This window comes from Lytechinus pictus, unplaced genomic scaffold (assembly GCF_037042905.1).
Source record: "Lytechinus pictus isolate F3 Inbred unplaced genomic scaffold, Lp3.0 scaffold_19, whole genome shotgun sequence".
Taxonomy (NCBI): domain Eukaryota; kingdom Metazoa; phylum Echinodermata; class Echinoidea; order Temnopleuroida; family Toxopneustidae; genus Lytechinus; species Lytechinus pictus.
This window is the reverse complement of record NW_026974140.1, coordinates 14,588,227-14,608,942: the sequence shown is the minus strand read 5'-3', so window position 1 is coordinate 14,608,942 and position 20,716 is coordinate 14,588,227. Positions and strand designations below refer to the sequence as shown.

Below are 20,716 nucleotides of genomic sequence, written 5' to 3'. Positions count from 1 at the left end.
GGTAATAAACACATTACATAGTAAACTATGAGGATGGATGAGTACCCTAGGGGCCCAGTTTCACAAACAGAGGAAGTTCTAGACATACTGACCTTATCCACAGCATTGATGTTTGGATGTCTCTCTAACAGCATCCGAACAACATCCATGTAACCTCCCCTTGCAGATACTAACAGGGCCGTCCAGGAATTCTGAAAATAGAGACAAGATTGATAGATGATTAGCTGATAATAATTATCTAACTTATCTGTGCTAAAGTTAGCTGGCTACAACAAAGTTCTTATTGTCCAATATTGTCTATTATACTTGTGGCAGAACTTAATCACATTTATCTGACAAAGTAGGACCAAAAAATAAAAAATATTGTAGTCTTCCCTTTAAAATTTTATCATTGAAGTCCATATACATGTAGACCATCTGCCTATAAAGACGACTTTCATTGTCTTCTTTAATTGGTCTCATACATCAACATTTCTTGATCACATACTAAATCTTTGTTAGATGTGAAAACAGCACCAAGGTCACTAAATGTTTCTTTCAAGGGCCCAGTAACATAAAGCTTACTGAGTGGTCATGGGGATGATTTTTACAATCGATCACACACAATAATCAATGCAATCAATCGTAGAAATTAAACCCACAACCAATCACTATGCTTTATGTAAAAGAGCCCATTTTTTTAAAGTACAAAGTAAAGACTCTTAGCATTAACACACTGAAAGGCTATGAATACGAGACAGAATGATTTTCAGAATGTAAATATGATTGAGAGCTATCCATCATATCATCGATGTCACTCATTAACATGTATTGACCCCCCTTTACATAAGGGGTTCATACTGAGGTGTTTGTGCAAATGGGAACTGTAGGAGTGTTCCCACTGCATGGTAATGATACATTACTGCAAAATAAAACAACTTTATACACTATGCTACTATAAAACATTAAACATGATCTATGGCAGTGTTCTCACTGCTAATAAGTTCACAAAAATAATTGATTGCATGAAGGCACTTGTCATGATGCTGTATGTTTGCTGCATTAACCATTTGGTAAAGTATGCTATTTTGTGTACGTGCTGCTTCCCAAGTCAAGAAGGATTGTTCACACTAGAAACACAAGGTACATTATCTACTACAAAATTACATGGATAGGATCACAGGTTGTTCATAGGCTTGCACTTATCAATCTATTATGCCCAGGTGTGTTAACATTGCTAGTGTGCTCACCCATCATGCAAATGGGTGAATATTGTTGATATAAGTGAAATGATACTACTAAGAAAATTGCATCCATTCACACACACACTTCATAATGCATGATTACCAATGGATAAGACAGCCTGGAAAAATATCAGGCCAAAGCAATGGGAACCCTCTTCAGTTATTATAAAAAGAAATTGACTTGGTGACAGTATGTAAATATATATGGTATCACATACTACACACTGCCATACATACCACTGTATTGAATTATGCAGCAGTAAAGGAATGGACACAGCTAGTAAGTTCATAAGCATACATCAGTGAGGCTAAACAGGAATTAAGTGATAATTTAGAGGAGCGCTAATGCATTCTTGGGTGCGACCAGCATATGGGTCCCAAACTCAATACCGATCTAAGAATCTAAATTAACTCTTCCAATCCCTTCCATGACCCTTTCACATCGATCGATGAATTGTGGGATACGATGGAAAGTAGCGCAGGTTTCGGTTTCTTCGCCACCATCAAAAGATAAGTGTCCCTTTTAAAATGCCTATCGATGCTTTTTCACCTTGGTCGTTGCAAGGGTTTTTATCTTGTTAACCTATTTTTTGAATCTTTTTATTCTCTCTCTGATGCTAAAAAGCGCTAGATTACTAGACGGCAAGAAGAAAGATATTGACAATACATGGTACATAACTTGTCCTTTTGCACAACTGTCCTTGATACTCATGTTATCAAATATGTGTCTTAAATTTTTGGAACAAATCAAAAGTTATTTTCATCATTACAATATCATATTTGATCATTGATTATTTTCTATTCATATGATTTATCATTAAAATATAATTAATCTATACAACTATATCAAGACAAAGAGTGTATTCATTGTCTCTTTGTTTAAAATCGGGGAGGGGGGGGGGGGGAAGTAAAGCAGATTTAAAAAAAGTTGTGTACTATTACAAGACTTATAAAGAAATATAGAAAAATCTTTGCATTATATTTTCCAAGTCTCAAACTCGTTTAAAAGAACTAAACAGTATATAATTTAGCCATTTAAAAATATACCCTTTTCCCCTTTGAAATGCACTGAAAGGATGGTTAGAAATCTTGTAATATGCCATAGACACGTGACATTGTACGATGATGCCAGGAATCCAGTTTGGATCCTATCTTTCCCAAATTCAGCTAAATTCACTTTAGAATTCCTAATCAGGTCGGAAAAAGAATGAATTCCAATAAACTGTCTTGGGAGGAAATAGAGCCTGACTAGCAAATGCAAGAATTCACTGATAATAAGAAGTCGGCATCATCGCTTGATCCCGATAGATGGATAAGGGTATTAGACAGAGATATAAATGGTTAGGTGGTAGTAACATGATACACCTAGGCCTGCCTATCCCACTCCATTCTCTGTTTCTTCTCTCTGAACAAATTAAAAGTGAAATCGATTCACTTTAGTCTACATGCCAATGGAAGAAAGAGAGGACAAATGCTGAACGTCATGAATTCTCTCAATCATCTGTTCAATAGATCAGGGTCCCGTAAAACAAAGGTTAGTGACTGATCGTACGCTTGATTTTCACGATTGATTGTAAATTGTAGTCAATGCAATCAATCGTAAATTCATTCTTCTATGATGATTGCTAAGCTTTGTGTTACCGGCCCCAGGCGAGTACTATTAATTCATGAAACTTTTGTCAGTGATTTTCACTGACTAATTTGCTTTCAGCCAATCAGATGCAAGGATTTTCAGTAGCTTATAACATTTGTCATTTAAAATCAGTATTTGCTTCATGAAACATTGCCCTGGATAGGAGAAATATGCCACTCCGTCCGTCTATGCCCCATCCCCTCCATCTACCCCCCTCCATGTACCCCCTTCCCTCCTACCATCAAAACTAATGAGAATCTACTTTCGCTTCATGCTCTACATGTTTATTACATTGGCATCTTCTCGGGCACAGGAGGCGTTTGTGACTGTTGCAAATTGGAATTAGATCAAGGACAAAGCTTTCTCGACTTACAAAAGGATGGACACCGACAGCACTTTCACTTCTTCACATGTGTATTAATTTTGAGTTTGTTGCAAAAGGTACTACTAAATAACTTGAAGGTAAGATCATTAACAATTTCATAAAGGGTATGATTGATGTATCTAAGAATTCTAAAGTCCTAAGCATCATTAACTTTAGTTACTTATGGTTTACTCTGCCGCAATTCTGTAATGGTACTCAGTAACTCAGAGTCGCAAACAGAACAAAATGGTAGCCCCCACACTCTGGGATTTAATGTTAGGGGACAATAAGTTACAACAAGAAAACTGAAAATATCCTGCTCAGTACTAACATTTCTGGAGCTCTACTTGGTCGATTAGTGATTTGAGATATAGTATCATGTGAAAGTTTTGATAAAGATTTCTAGATAAGGAAATATTGATCTTAAGGTGGTTGATATTCTCATAGTCATTGGTGACATTAAATTTTTTATGTATTTCTTCATTTCAGTCATCCACCGATTCCCCCCCCCCCCCCCAAAAAAAAAAGACTCAGCCCTAAACAATTTTCAATAATTTAAGATGAAAATAAAATCTAAAGGTTTTATTAAAGATAAAAATCATCTTCTCTACCAAAATGCATACTACCACTGCACTTTTCAACAGTTAGTGCCACTTTGGCTGCCCCAATGTCTCTTAAGAACCCATCCATAAAAAGCAATGCGGTGTCAGTCTGAGTGTCTAATTAAGAAGAATAATTCCCGAACAGCTCCCTCGTCATCCTTGCAACATACATACATCATGCTGCCCACATATTACCTCTTTGTCTCTTTCAATTCTACAACATGAAATGCAAACTAACTCCTGACCTTGAATAAGTAGGGTTCTAAGAAGAGTTATCACCATCATAATTGCAACCAGTAACACTGTTCTTCAACATACAATGCTTTGTTCACACTTACATTTGACATATCCCCATCTTAACGATTCTCTGCACGTTTTAAACGTATGTCGATGGGCTCTCACTTCAGAACGGCTATAAACAACCGTGGTTGCCTATACCTGTTGAGGGCTATACTTCACTCATGCCTCATGTATATGATGATCATGTATTCAAGTTGATTTGGTGATACTCACATTTCCTTCCTCAAGGTCAACATTGTCAATAAATACTTATTCACACCATACGAAGTCAAGTTGAAAATGTGAACATAGTCAACGAACTCTGAAGCCCGAGATCAAAACGTTATCTTTATTTATTGGGAATTGGAAAAAGGAGACAAAAATTAGGTACTATAAATGCCTATGCAGGATGAGACAGAATCTCTAGCTTTGACCTGCCTAATTGTTATCACATCACATGTATTTTCACGAGGGAACTTTTAATGCAAAAAGATGCCCATATGCATGTGAATTTGATTTGAGTATGTACACACAGGTAGTTAGTAGCATTTGGGACCACAAGATTTTTTTTCTCAAAAGGTTACAAAGTAAAATAAAAAAATAGGACCTCAAGATAGTTTAGACCAATCATGAAGCTCTTTTCTAAACATTTCTATACATGTATATCCTAATCCTTAACTCTGCATATAACTACGTACCTTAATTTTCACATTTTTATATCCTTGTAAAAATGTGGAAAAGAATTAATTGCTTTAAGAACAGAAGTCATGTCACCTTCCTTAATACAAATTGAGGAATAAGCCATGTGTGTTGAAACTTGTTATCCTACTATGTATTTTTATGTTTTGTAACAATGAAGTTCCCATATGATTTGATATTGTAGACTAAACATCATACATCCAATGGTGTGAACAACCCAATCACTTCACACTACAGCCACAGTACAGACACCCATCCTCATTCAGACCGCACACTGAGTCTGGTTAGGGAGTAATTTGGTGGTAATTACAAGCCGTGATTGATTTGGGAGTTTGGTGAATCCAGGACAGCAAGAGACGAGATGGAGTCATCCTCGCCATTATTCAATCCCTAGCCGCAAGTCGTCGTCAGAGTAATGGAGTAACAAGCGCTTCAGTGAATTATTCAAAAACCATTTATCCCAATGAAGTCCCACGCAAGTAATCAACTAACCATGAGCCATGAAGGTTCTAAGATCATGCACAAGATACAATCTATCCCTCATGATTCAATTAAAACATTTTGCTTTTCAGAGTATTCTATAGATCTGCATGTACAGTTCCTGTTGATCTTCTTGCCTAAAGCACCCTCTTGGTTTGACGATTTTAAAGTCATGACCCTTGAATAATGCCTTATGATATCTTAAATCTCGCCTTAAATTAGAAATGCCTTAAGAATGACCCAACACTGCCATCTTTTTCCGTAGCTGATATTTGATCTTTAGACGAAAGTCTAAGAAGAGACTGTTTTCACCATGTCATTAGTTCCTTTCAAGCTCACTTCTTTCTTACCATTGAAAAAAAATAAAAAAAATAATGCACCAACTGCTAAATATTCCTTTGTATTTCTCCTTATATTTGAGTTCACTCACCATGCCTGCCATATCAACATTAGCACCATGCTCTAAGAGAAGTCTCGCACAGTCCACATGTCCTTTCCGGGCAGCCCATACCAAACCAGATGTACCATACTGTTATGGGCGAAAAGACAAACCATGAAGTTGTTAAAAATAAATCTATTCTTTGATACACTTGATTAAATTAGATAAAGTGAAAGAAAAGATTTGGTAACAAAGTAAATATTTAGCATGATATAATAGGAAAAGCAAGGAATAGTAAAATGAGAGATAAATGATATAAAAGAATGATATCTGTAGAAAAGAAAGAAGGGGAATACAGAGAATTAATATTGAGCAGGAAGGAGAATATTTATGAAGGGGTTGAAGGCACTCACCTTGTCTGCAGAATTGACCTTTGCCCCTGATGAAAGAAGAGCAGCTACCACTCCGCTGTGACCACGCCCTGCTGCCCAGATAATGGGAGTAACCCCATGCTATATGGTAGGAGAACAAACAGAAGAAAAAAACCTTAGGGTAGGGCCAGTTTTCTATCTATAGGGCACATTTCTATGTTACAGCAAAATTGGAAAAATTGAAAAGAGCATCCAGGGCCATGATCTTGGTAGTCTTGAATTACTTTCAGCCCTATTCTATACTCTTTTTAAGTATCAACAAATTGAAATTTATTTGAACTGTAATAGCATGCTTACAACAAGGTTGGTTGCATACTACATGATCGAAACCATCTTGCTACAATGATTTAAAAATGAAATATGAAATAACCACCACTAAATTCGCTTGTAAACAAATAAGAAATGCTGAATGCCATGGAAATGCTATTTGGGATGGCAAACCCATTTTCTGCATTGACTTGCTTGTGCGTGCATATCCAAACCATCTCAATATGAACCAATCGATTATTGACATGACACAGATATTCAAACGATAATGAACAACTAGGGGATTCATCAATTCCATCATAAACACATTTGCCCTACTTATTCTTCTAACATAATAGCCAAAAACAAATGCTGAAATGCAATAAGAGTGTATCCTATTATCACATGCAGGTGAAACACGAAAGTGGGTCGGATCGATGACGGACACCTCCCATTTTCACATCCGTGATCATCAATTCGGCTTTCATCATCAATAAGTCTACACCTTATGAAAGCCATTACAGCACATGTGAGCGCAGTTTGACCGAGGCAATGATATCCATGTTGTCTGTAACCTGAATGTTATCGTTTTCATGTGACGATGGCACGGACCACTTTACCACCCGCTGCTAGCCATCAGCATGAGAAAGGATACGGTAATATAAATAACAAAGCCATATGTTGATTGTCTATTGAGATTCCTTGTGATGGCTATGACATCTGTCTCCTATGTGACCCTCTCAGGAAGGGATTTTAAATGCACTTGTACATAGGAAATCATGACAGTTGGGACTAGTTAACCCATTGCCTACTGGAACAAAATAGTCTCAGCATAAATCAAATGGGAATGGACAGAATTCAGCATTCATTGGGTTAAAGCAAAACTGGTCACGACTAGTAGATCGAGGACTAGTCAAAATCATTTTCACTCCTAAATATGTGTATTTGTTTTTTTTTAAATACAATCATGCCCCAAAACCATGATAGAAATCAATCTAGAAATCATTTCCAAGACCAGATTCACACATCAATGAAATCTAAGGGAGATGTGAAGATAGCAGGCAATCAAATCACCTAAATGTTCTTTGGACCATATCTGAGATATGGTCCATAACAGGGAGCAATATAAACATTCATCACATGATTAATATTGCATCAGATAATATCTGTCATTAAATGGTTGAATTAACATGCATGCTGCCACCTATGGATAACAGTGTACAAACTGAGCTGTGGAATCAAGGCCTCATTACACTCCGACAGATAAATATAGAGGATGAATCAAATGGTCCAATGACTTCATTAACATCAATTACTTCCTGCATGGTTTGTCAAATCAGAGCTGTTTAATCAGAGACAGATCAAGGAGATTAGTCAATGAGCAACTAGTAGAGACCATGCATGGCCTGGAGTGGATAGAGGTGAAGGGATAGGCATGAGGGGGGGGGGGGGCAGATTGAGAAATGGATTGATTGATAGAAAGACAGATATTACTACTTAGGTGGAGATGAAAAAGTGAAAAAGAAAGGGAGAATGGGATAAATAGTCATATAGACAAACAAATTTAAATTGATGATGGATGGATGGGTGGGTGGATGGATGGATGGATGGATGGATGGATAGATAGATATAAAGATCTAGACAGATAGATAAAGTGTGGATGCTTGTCAACAGATGGATAGGAAGAAAAATTAGAAGGGAGGAAGAGAAAAAACACCAAATTATGGCAGAAACAGAATCAAGATAGGAAAAGCAAAGTTAAGCTATGTGAATATTATAAAAACATTTTTCATAAGTATGGATGAAGAATGGAAAGGAAGACAAAGAGAGAGAGAGAGAGAAAGAGAGAACAAATGAGGAGGGGGAAGTTAGAAGGAAGAAGGACAGTACTACAGCTTGGTAATTTCCTCTCATTTACATGGCAAGATAACGCTCGGGTCCTTTCTAGGAACTAATTTGCAAATGCGTAGTCGGTTGCAATCTTTCACTTAGCGCAATGAGCGTGGCTGGAAGCTAAGACCTCATCTCTCGGGTGGTTTTCAATAACGCGTTAGGAGCAAACGGGTTCTATTCTGTTCTGTTTGACGTTGAATCCCCCTCTCACCCTGGTTATGTAGAGTCATGTAAGCCTGAAATGTCAATTATTTGATTACCTTACTCAGAGTCAGAGAAGACCTTGTAGGAGAGAGATCACGACTACTATTATACCAGGGGCAAAATATGGAATTGGAAGATTGGGTTAGATGATGGGTTAATGAGTATTGTGATGAGATTCCAGAGAGATTGTCAAGGATTAGGATTAGATGATTATTCCAGTACTGGCTTGGGGGAGAGAGGATTGGGCTGGGGATATTCATACTCATAGCTTGTAACCAAATAAAATGATGGCAATAACAATGTTCAATCTTCTACCACTGTAGTGATTTTAAAGCTGTGATGTAATGCAAGGTAGAAAATCTCCTTTCTTTTCCATTTTCTGTTGACTGCTTGTGAATAGAGCAGGGCAATTAACAATGCACAGAGAAGAGTCCATAAGCATTAGTATTGAGTAAAAAAACTTTGTGAACACCCAAAAAAAGGTGTATGCTGGCAATGTGAAACAATTTTCAATTTAAATTCATAGATATGTGTAACTATTAGTTATGACTTGTGGTACATCCTTTGCAAGGGGTTGTGCACCACACATAGACAGCATCCTGGGGTGATGAATATCAAGCAGTGTGAACCAGCCTTTACATCATAACCTGTGTTATCAGTGCCCCTGTTAGAAATTTCTTACCACATCTGAAAAAAGGGGTTGTGTTTCACACCTAGTGAGAGGCTTCATATGGCAATGTGAAAGTCCTCCAATTTTCATTCACTGTTGTGCGTGACCCAGTTAGATATGTGGCGCATCATAATCCAGCCTCAATTCTTGTTCACAAAATGTCATAGCTGAATATAATGATGGGTCGGTAATAAGCAGTGAATATCCTTGTCAAGAGGTATAAAAGGAAACCAATAAATGCTTCCTACATCTATCAATCACTCCCCTTCACCAAACTTTAAAATATTTCTTTCTACTTATCTACTCCAGGTTTTCATTAACATCTACTAAGCCAAAAAGCAATTTTGAGCTGAAGGAACAGAACAATTTATTGAAAAATTAAAATTCATAGGAACTTGGAACATTTCTGGAAAAGGGAAACTGATGAAAAAGGATATGGAAGCAGGAAAGTGGAAAGATGAAAGATTGGAATATGATAAAGCAGTAGAATTTAAACAAATGTGGGCACTCAAGTCTAGAGTAAAGGGAGCTAAGGGATGGCATTTAAATGCAAGAGTCAGTTAACTTACTTGTAAAAGAAAAATTGACATTTTAATTAATAATGAGGATACAATACATATCCCTAGTTTATTATTAAATCAAAACTTGCTACAGTAATTCTCATATGATTTATTCATGATTAATGGCTCAAATTTCTGATTAATGCAATCCAAGTGAATGCTCATGGCTTTGTCAAGTGCTGTGGAGTGAACAATTCTGTTTACCGTTTTAAACCAGAATATGAATTGCTTACAGTATGTCTCCTTACAACAAATGAACAATCACTGTTTAAAAAAAAAAAAATATTTACTATGTTTGTGATATGTGAATTGAATAGTCCTTACAAGACACTCCAATATCCTTATAAAGTGGGACTCGGTTTTTTGGTGAATCACATGTTTTTCTGAATAGGGTGCGAGAGTATATAGTTACTTTTTATTTTTTCTGTGTCTTTTACGTTTGTGTGATTATTTGGCAAGAACAATGATGTGTGCATGTTATACTTAAGACCCATTTTGTTGCTTAAAGCCCATTAGGCTGACTGCATGCATGCAGATCCATGAATCAATCTACGTCACTCAAGAAAGGAAACAGTGACTCTCACCTTGAAACAGATTTTTAAAAAAGTTTGAGGAATAGATCTTATTCTGTTTTCTATTTCATAAAAAAAAAGGAACTAAAAGAGTCATTGTACTGTTGAATTATAATTGTCAAATTAATTTATATAGCATTCAAGGATACCATAAGCATCCTTTTTCAAGTAGCTTATCAAATATCGTACACTATTAAATTAAAGTTCATTTTTATTCAAAACACAATGGGTTTTTTTTTTGGAATCTATATCTATGTCTAGCATTGTCTAATGATAGTAGTCTAGACAGTATTCTTTCAGCGCTCTATATAAAAATACCCAAGGTATATCCCATAGATCAAAAGGTCAATGACCTCTAATACTCGAGTACACTTGCATTGGTATTCATTTTCAAGCATCTCTGTGGGGCAGTCTACAACCATAATGGCTGAAATGCTCTTTAATACGGTTAGCTTGACAATATTCCTAAATCATAACAATATATATCAATTTGTTCTAAATCATTAGAAGATATCCCATACCAAATTCCTCCTTTCCTCTGACCTCTTCCCATACCTTCCTATCTCCATCCTTCAATCTCAGCCCAGAATAACCTAGACGTGCCTAGAAACCTGACATGACTAGTAATGTCTCATCGCATGACAAACTGGCATTGGTATTCATGCTACCATCTTCCATGACATATAGCATGTTGAACACACCCTGTTGAAGTCCCATGCCACCAAAGCTCCTGATAATAATTCAGATTTTTACAACCTCATTCATCATCATCCTTGCTTCTTTCCCCCAGCTGCGGAACAACGAGGATAGGAGCTGGAGGGCGAACGAAGAGCTTGCTAACATTCTACGATGGCTGCCCGTGAATTATTGAGGGGTTGATTATTTTTCATGTCATTTCTCATCAGTAATGTTAGATGCACACTCATTACAAATTCAAGTCGCTTTCAATTTACAGCTCGTTCGACCGGTTAGGTGTCGTTGGCTCTTTGTAGAAAATGAGGGAATTTCTACATCACTCCCTATCTTAACATTTTAAGAATAAGAAATATGTCTCCAGTAATCTATTGGTAGTTAAAAATTAATCAGCACAATTTGAACAACAGACATATAATTAGGTTGACATATTGTTCAATTAATATCATGCAATGCTTTGACAGAATCAATTAAAGAATGAAGGATCTCCCTTAGCTCCACAATGTATTATGAAAATCTAAGACACGGTGAATGAATTTCAATTGAATAATTTGAGAGCTGCTAACAAGAGAAAGTCCATAGATGAAGCTGATGGGATAAATGTAACGCTACTCTTTATTATTCATTTATACAAACATTTTTGTCAAAGCACTCTCGCCAGGTCCAGATATATCCTAGGAATTACACTAGACTAAACTGAAAGCACAAAGGCCAGGACAGTCTATTAGCTGTCTATCAAAGCTAAAAACTTTTTTTCACATTGTTGTTTCCTCACTTCTTCCTTTCCTACACAGTTCATCCAAGGTAAAGAACACATGGATGACCTTCTGATGTACACCTTTGAAACAAGCATAGAGCAACCAGATTGTCCTAACCACAAACCAAGACGAATGGTACAAGCCAATCAACCTTGTTAATACCACACATATGCTTCATTGTTATCCCCATCAGGTTATGAACGCTCAAGTAAGACCATCCAATGCGTGTCGGCTATAAATATCAAACCGCTTGAAGCGAAAATATGGAGACACTCGCACGAATGCTTTTGTTGAATTCAGACCAATACTTTCAAAGGCTCCAGGTAACTAAATGTTGTTGGCTCAAGATATACCTGAAAATGTCTCCCAACCTGGACACTGATTTACAGGAATGAATATCTGGAAGTGGCTTTCAAAATCAATGAGATTAAGGTTTAGCTCACGGCATTTATGTAAATGGCAGTTTTACCTGATGGCATACTACTGTAAATGTGCAATGGGATGTTAACCTGATGTAAACAACTAACTACATCAATGCATGCAAAAAAAATTCCAAAATAATCCTGATGTGTGCTTTCTGTTTTTCTTTTTCTTTTTTTCCAGTCTGTCTAAAATTACCGTGCTCGTACATGGCATAACATAGCTCAACGTGTTTTGTACTTGTGTACAAAATTAATAGAACACAAATAAAACATACTTATGTAGACAAAGCAAATATTTTTTTCCTGCCTGGCTACCAAAATATGTGGACCAAAAAACTTATTCAATATGTCCAGAGTTACACTGACCAATTCCTATCTTCACAATTACCATCACAAATTTGTCCACACCCCTTTTTTAAATATTTTTTTTCAAAGGAAGGTTGCGTACAATGCCTTTTTTAATTATCATTATAAACATTAGAGGGACAATTAATCTCAACCTGCCTGAACTCTTAAAATATTAAAAGAGTGTTATTGAGTTTTGTCATGCCATGTATGAACTAAGCTGAAATTTATGTTTGGTGATGGAACACAATTTATTCTACGAACGAGCTATACTTAAAAGTAAAAATTTAACAATTTTGATCGCCAGGGGCAATTATAACTGGCATTATAATGGGCAATCATTACATTTTTCTCAGTAAGTAAAGTGAAATCAAATAGATCAAAGCAAAGAAATAATAATGATGTAAATTGATGAACTTACATGGGCTTGAACATTGGGGTTAGCTTTCCTTTCTAAGAGTTCCACAACAACGTCTGTATGGCCTTTATAACTGGCCCACATCAAAGGTGTCCATCCATTCTGAGCAGTAAAAAAAAGAAAAACAAAGAGAGGTGAGGATAAAAATCAGCTTATTAAAAAAAAAAGCTGACGAAAATTGCCATAATTAACACAAATTTTTTTTATGCAGAAAAGTTTATCAGATTTTGTGACTTACGTACTTATACAAAATTGAAATGGTGAATTTACTTTTATAGGGGAAGGGCCTTCTTTTTTAAAGAATATCACTGATGATGAATATTGTAAATAGTAGGTGTACCAGAAAAGTTTGGACGAAAAATGAGCCAAAGTAGTACTTAAAGTTGTGTTCTAGTGCCGATGTGCACATTATTTAATATTATATACTTGCTTATATAGCGCTTAACACTTACATTATCAGAAGTCTCTAAGCGATCTACAGTAATGCAGCATAATTACCCTGGCTTTAGCAGTGCAGCTGTTATGCTAGCTGCATTTCAAGGAATAAATTCCTGCCAGTATCCATTCACCTCACCAGGGTTGAGTGCAGCACAATGTGGGTAAATATCTTGCGGAAGGAAAACATGCCATGGCTTGGAATCGAATCCACATCCCACAGATTGAAAGACTATAGTCATAACCACTAAACCATAATGCCCCAACATCTAATCTCAATGACTAATACACAGTAGCCCTTATCCTCTTGGCATAATCTGTTCAATACATGTATATCCCATGCAACAGGAAATTCAACTGCAATTTTTAGATACACTTGATTCAAACTAAAACACTCCTTCATAATTTTTGTTAATACAAATAATCTTTTCTCTTTTCATTTGTCCCAATGTGAGATCTTTCTCTTACCACATCTGCATGGTCTACTTCAGCCCCTTTGTCTAGGAGAGCCTTGGCTATGTCCAGGTGTCCCTCCCTAGCTGCAAAGATTAGTGGTGTCCACTTGTCCTGTAGAATAATAATAATGATCATAAATAATATATGAGAGATAATGTCCTAGAGACTTGTGAGAAGATGGGAAAGATCAACGAGAACGTAATATCATGAGCTGGAGTGATTTTTTGTGGCAACTAACCCAATGAGAAACATGAAGGAAAGAAGGAAAATCACAACATATTTAATAGGCTTTTATTTTGATCATAAGCTGGGGTAGTGCTTTTTTGGGGGCAAATATCCCTATGAACCTACTACAATACTTGATAAAGTGAAATATTAAAGTGCATTGAAATCCTTCAACAATAAATGCATAACTAAAAAAAGGACATTCCTGTGATAATCAGGATTTGTTTCATTGCTGAATACCATTTTCACTGAAATATGATCCAAAAAAAAACTTCACATAGATTTCCTCTACACTCTAAGGCCACATTTGTTGCCTTGCATGTAAGCGAATTTACCCAAGAAGACATATTTATCATATTCATAAATATATTAAATTTTATATCATACAATTTTTTTTATTATTTTATATTATATAAATATTCCATATTGTAAATCAAAATATAATACCTTTAGCATGTTCATGTATCTTATAAATACATTTAGAGCACAAATAAAATTTAGCCAACAGAAGAATCTAAAAAATGAATAAAAAGAATATACGGTGGAGAGTTTAATTGATTTTATAGGTTCCAGAAATAATAAAAAAAAAGAAAAATAAAGAGAAGTAAGTAAAGAGATGTAAGTTTTTAATTAGTTTTCTACTGGAAGCCAGTGGTTGCTGTATAGAATTCAGTGAGTCAATGTGTTATCAGACATTGTTGCCACTTCCTACCCATTCTCTCATCTTACCCTCCCTCCAGCTCCATCTCACATCTATCACTTTCAGTCCCATATACCTAGGATGGTGTATGTCCCTCCCACCCCTAAGTAAGTGGAATGTTTAACTAGGATCGAGGATCGGGGTTCTCTTTCGCGGGACCTCATGTTAGACGAGAAGTCTGCTGAATTTTTATGCAGGCCTGGAGCAAGGTGATCAAACAGACCATGGCTTTCATTCATTATCAGGGTTTAAAATTGGACAGTCTGTATTCACATACAGGTTAGTTTGGACGGCAGAAAGGGATAAATTCTGTAATAATTTATTTTGGAGAAGTATACTTGAATGCATTGACACAGTAGAATGAAAATTCTTATTAAAATGTGGATCTAAACATTGTGAGAGCTTGACTGTTATTTAGATTAACAAATCTCAATAGAATTCATTATAATTTATGGATAAATGAATATTAAATGAATGCATTCCTCATGATGAAAACTTATATAACATAAACAACATATAAGGTGACTATGAAGGCTCAACTTATTTCTCTTATCTTCAGACAAAGTACAATATGACACACATAGTATGTCCCATAAGCTGGACATCAGATTTGTATGTAAAGAGAATGCAAGATATATACATGATTACATACACGTAATGGTCAACCTGGCCACATTTGAATTTGTGTACAAACCCTTCTATTTCTGACAATTTTATGTAAAGATGAATGACTTTGAGATAGCGATTTATATAACATATGTACATGTCAGTACAATGTTTATGAATATAAATGGAGAATGAATCATTCAAACTCATAAAGCGTAAATTGCTTCCACATGAAACTCTTCATCATAATTAAGGTCCCACATACCTGATTCATCCTTAAAAATATTGATGCAAATACCAAGTCTGAAGTATTTGACAGAAAAAATAGATTATTTCGTGTGATATTTCAATTCATGGATGTTTTCTTTTTTCTTTTTCCCTTTCACATGAAAATCCACAAAAATTTTATGAAAGAATCAACTTCAGTAAATCCTCTCTACAAGTCATGTTGCTACTTGTCAGGCTAGCTTTTCACATTTTCAGAAGCAAACCATATTTGAATAAAGTATGTGTGTAATTGGGTTAGTAAAACCCCTAAAAAAATTTAGTTATAAAGTTACATTAAAAAAAAAACATGAACAAGTTTGAACCTCTACAATCTCATCTCCATAATTCCACCGTCTATATTACCCTGTTAAAACCGCAGGAATCGATGTCACGCTCAATGTGGTATGAGTTTATGTATCATTGCACATACTAGTTCTATTTTGAGAGAGTAATAAGATTCGGTAGAAGAAATCTAAACACAGATACACATAGCGAATCAGACAGGAGATCTAGGGTAGATTGTAACAGTCTATTTTGTGGTCAACTTCTTCTCCACTGCAGACAGAACATCCTGTCCATCAACTGTACAGTGACATGACTGCATATCTGGATGAAAACTACATTCCTCCATCAACATAATATCTGAAATACCTGTCCCAATTTCAAATGGGGTATTGCATATATTTTAATGAAAAATGTACATCCCTTCCTGTCATACAAACTACCGGTACATATTTCTTTACGAACATCAAATATCACCATGTAAAAATTCCTGTTTGGATGAAAACTACATATAGATATACATCAACCGTTTTCCAACTTTTTAAGAGTGAAAACAACATTTTCCTCCTTAAGTTCTCTAATCAAAATTAAAAATGTACACGAGGGTAAAAACTATATATTTCCCCTATATCACTAGGAATTACAATATGCATGTTTGGATGAAAACTAGATATTCAAATTTGGTCCACAAGTATTTCCCAATCAACATTTTAGCTGTACAACATGTTTGGAAGAAAACAGATTTTGCCTCCATAAATCAATTCTTTTTTTCTTCCCAGGAGTGATGAATATTTCAGATTTTGTCTCACAATAAGGAATAGGTATGGTTTCTATCAACTACATTTTGCATACATGAGCATGTACATTAGCTCTGGAGAAAATGAATGTTCTGAAAACTGTTTATAACAACTCTATGAGACTGTTTAGAAATATATCAATGCAAAAAGGAAATAAAAAACAGAATTAGATTTAGATACAAAGTATGAGATAGAAGGGGAGAAAGAGAGACAGGTATAGATAGAGAAAGATAGAGGGGGGGGAGAGTTGTGAGATGGTTCAAAGAATAAAATGATCCATACCTCATCCATGGCCTTGACGTCAGCACCCTTGAGTAAGAGTTCTTGCACCAATTCTAGATTTCCCACTTGGGCTGCGCACATGAGGGCTGTCTGGCCACCCTATATAATGAGAACAAACAGTGATACAAAGATATAATTAGGACCAGTTCACAAAAGAATTTTTCTACACCACACTTGCGTGAAGAAGCACGGTGAAGCACAGATGACACAAAAATGTTCTAATTAACAAAATTTTGTGTTTCATAAATCTGTTGTAAATTACGCATGACTCTGAATGACATTACCCACAACTAGTGACCCTCTTTGCAGGTAAATGTAGATTACAAGCTTCTCATTTTTCGCAACCACCTGGATGGGATTTTTTTTTTCAAAGTTAGATTTATAGGTTTATTGCACATGCACTCACATGATGGTAAAACAGGGAAAATATGTAATATCTCATTGGACGCAAAAGAGGGTCACCAGTCCATAAAATCATGAATAACGTACATACAGCTTTATGATTGGTCCCAGAAGAATCATGGTTACCATAACCCTTGTTTATCAAATATTTGGGCTTCATCTTCTACATCAAATATATTCAATAGACATTTAAATAAGTTTGAAGGAGTAATTTTGTGATTATAACCATAGCAATACTGAACTCTGACAAGGCCATAGTGTGCAGCACTCTACTATCAAATCTGTATTTTTGTCTGTTTATAAAACTGTGGTGGTATTGGTTGAAAATGTCAATTTGAATTTGAATTTCTGACAAGGAAAGCCAATTAACTACCAATGTGCATTGCACCTTGTTATATACATGTAGCTGCACCATGAATTTTACTGTCTGAATGTGAGTTCAGCCACAGTGGAACTATGTAAGAGGAGAAGTTTGTTTTGTGGAGAGAATTCTTCGCAATGCATAAGGTAATAAACAGAGGACACTACGGAATTGATTGATCAAGGAAGAGGACACAGCATGAAAATGAAAAGAAACAATTTTCTGAGGACGACATTGCTTGTTATGGAAAGAGCAAACCGAGAGAGGCGCAATGTACTCAGTGTATGCTGATAGAATGACCTTGACTCATGTGTCATCGTAGTGATGCAATGGATGTCAAGCTTGGATTTCAAAACCAGAGGTGAATTACTTTATTACAGATTAAATTAGATGTATACCAAACCAATCATAAACAATTCACTCTACATTTATCCAGAGGACAGGGTTGTAACTAAAAGTGTAAAATACTTGTATCTTTAAAGCAGTGGCTAAGATTACAAAGATGTACAAACTAAAATGTTCAATAGTAGGATAAATGATAAATTTATGATTCAATCATTGGTAGCCAAATTCTACAGCACTGTCTTCACTATATGAACCATACATTCAACAAATAAGCTTCCTCTCTTAATCCTACAATTTTCATGTTAACAAAAAATGATAAAAGATATCACCAACAAGTATATGCCACAAATATCTTTGTATCTCTACATACATGTAACAGGATATACTTCTCCATAGGAAGACACATATGCAAAATAAACACCATACAATATCAATAATACTATGCAGAAGTCCTTATAGGACCCCCAAAAGGAATTTATTTCAATTTCGATCTGAAAGTAATATCACCTCACAAAACACATAATGAAATCTTCTCGATGCTTTAAATGAAAAACTCACTCTGTAATAAATCTAAGCCAGATGAATATCCCACCGTGGAGCAATTGATAACCAAAACCGCTCATATTTCTTGACATTAGCGTGATGCTCCATCGTCTATACACTCAATGCTATCTTAGCTACGCCAATATCCATCCACTATTACAAATACAAGATCCCAACTAAAGAGCTCCAGCACGTCTAATGAAACAATATCCTGTACTCTTGAGAGGATGCGGATGGACGACGTTATACTCTGGCCCGCAGGAAAGCACATTAACAACCTCACTAGTCATCTATACCTCCATGCATCTATGCAAATTAGGGCCATAGACACTGTGCATTGAGATGCATAAATCCATGAAGATTGAATGAATCGGTGGCCTGACAAACCTGGCACAATCTATAAAACATGGTTATTTTGGGAGACGGATGGTGTCTTTTGCAGCTGCCCTATCCCCGTGCGACGCACTGCCTTTTGAATCTGGAGATTATTCCATGTTAGATAGACAAACGTCAAGGTTTTTTTTATATGTAATGCGAATTATTGATAACAAGTTCTCGCATATTGATTTTGATTCTACGACATATAATAACACTTTGTTCACTTCCTGGTAACCATATAATCCACACTTCATCCTTTACTCTAAAACAGTTTTTCTAAGGAACAAAAATTATTATACTTGCTTCTTCATGACAACATTAACCTGTTCATTACTGAACTTTGTAATTCCTGTAGGCATTGAACAATGGCCCATTCCAGCATTGGTTCCAACAGGTTAATATCTTCTAAAGATAACCAGCAATCAAACATGGTGACAGAAACACTCCCACACTGGAGACATCATGGTCAGCCATGTTTATATCGAACTAATCACGAAACACAATGAGATTCTCCAAAACATTTTGAAACTGAAAAAGTTCAAGTCACAATATTCAGAAGCAGATGATTTTGATTCACATACAAGGATGATTCCCAGGTCATCTGTGAAGTTGGTTCTGAGGATACCTCTCTCTTAAAGATAATGCAGTATGGTATCCATGGCAACTCAAATGACTGGTATCTTTTATCTCCTCCTGATTGTTACTATCATCCAACGGGTCAAACCCACTTTGTAAAGAATCTCTAAAATATTCCAATTGTAAAGAATATGCACAACATGAGCGAAAGATGTAGTGCAATAAAAAAATTATGAAGCAATTAAAAGGAAACAAAAGAAAATGAAAATGTGAGAGAGCGAAGAAGAGGGAGACATAGATGCTTTGAGATAGAATAAAAATAGTACTTATTGCCCGGGGCTAAAATGGCCCGTGCATCCTGCCTTGAGTAGCGGCCATCTGCGGTATGAGTAAAGTACCAGGCTAAAGCAGCCACTAGCATCTAATCATAACTGGAATTCACTCATTCGCTGACAGCGCAAGTGCATCGTGGGAGAGAGATAGAGAGAGAGAGAGAAACAGAGAGGGAAACACAACTCATCCTTTCGTCATTGCTATCCATGGTACCATTCAAATTATACACACACTGATATATGCATGCTACATAGCTTTTGATGAAGGAATAGCATCACTCTGTGGACTCTAGATTGAGATTTTCATTGACATAGACACCAAAGATTGAGACACCAAGAAGGAATGACAGAGAAGAGACTTACATGAAGACAGGATGAGAAGGCATAGAGGAGATAGAGAAAAAGAAAAGATGGAGAAAGGAAAGGAATTGAGAAATAAACAGAAGGAAAGAGATAGAATAAGAGTGAAAGAGAGAGTGAGAGGGTAAAATGAAAATAATGCTTGAGAGCACTATATGGGGAAAAGGTATAAAGAGGAAAAAAATACAAACAAGTTACAAATTTGATATAGGAAAGTATAAGAATAGGGACCGATTCAATAAATTCATGAGATAAATTGTAGATAGTAGAAAGAGAGAAAGTTGAAGAATACACATAAAGAAATGAGATTGGACGAGACAGAAAAAAGGAAGCCTAAAATGGGGTGAGAATGGAACGAGATGAAGACAGTAAGCAAAAAGATGGGATGAGACAGCTTAAGAGAGAGAGAGAGGAGGAGGCAGAGTGGGTGAAAAAGAGAGAAAAAGTGAGAGGAAGAAAGAGAGAGAGAGAAAGATAAAGAGTGCACAAGTGACTTCA

General features: G+C 35.9%; 1 protein-coding gene across 1 annotated transcript in view; it reads right to left on the bottom strand.

Moving 5' to 3' along the window:
* The window catches only part of LOC129260842 (kinase D-interacting substrate of 220 kDa B-like), a 50,022-nt gene extending 33,000 nt beyond the window's left edge, over positions 1-17,022 (bottom strand). The window contains exons 1-6 of the mRNA XM_064114508.1: positions 16,922-17,022; positions 13,775-13,873; positions 12,875-12,973; positions 6,073-6,171; positions 5,711-5,809; positions 93-191 (exon numbers count right to left, since the gene is read on the bottom strand). Coding sequence (XP_063970578.1) covers positions 93-191; positions 5,711-5,809; positions 6,073-6,171; positions 12,875-12,973; positions 13,775-13,873; positions 16,922-17,002 — 576 coding nt within the window. The 5' untranslated portion in view covers positions 17,003-17,022. The remainder of the gene's footprint in view (positions 1-92; positions 192-5,710; positions 5,810-6,072; positions 6,172-12,874; positions 12,974-13,774; positions 13,874-16,921) is intronic.
* Between the last annotated feature and the right edge of the window lie 3,694 nt (positions 17,023-20,716).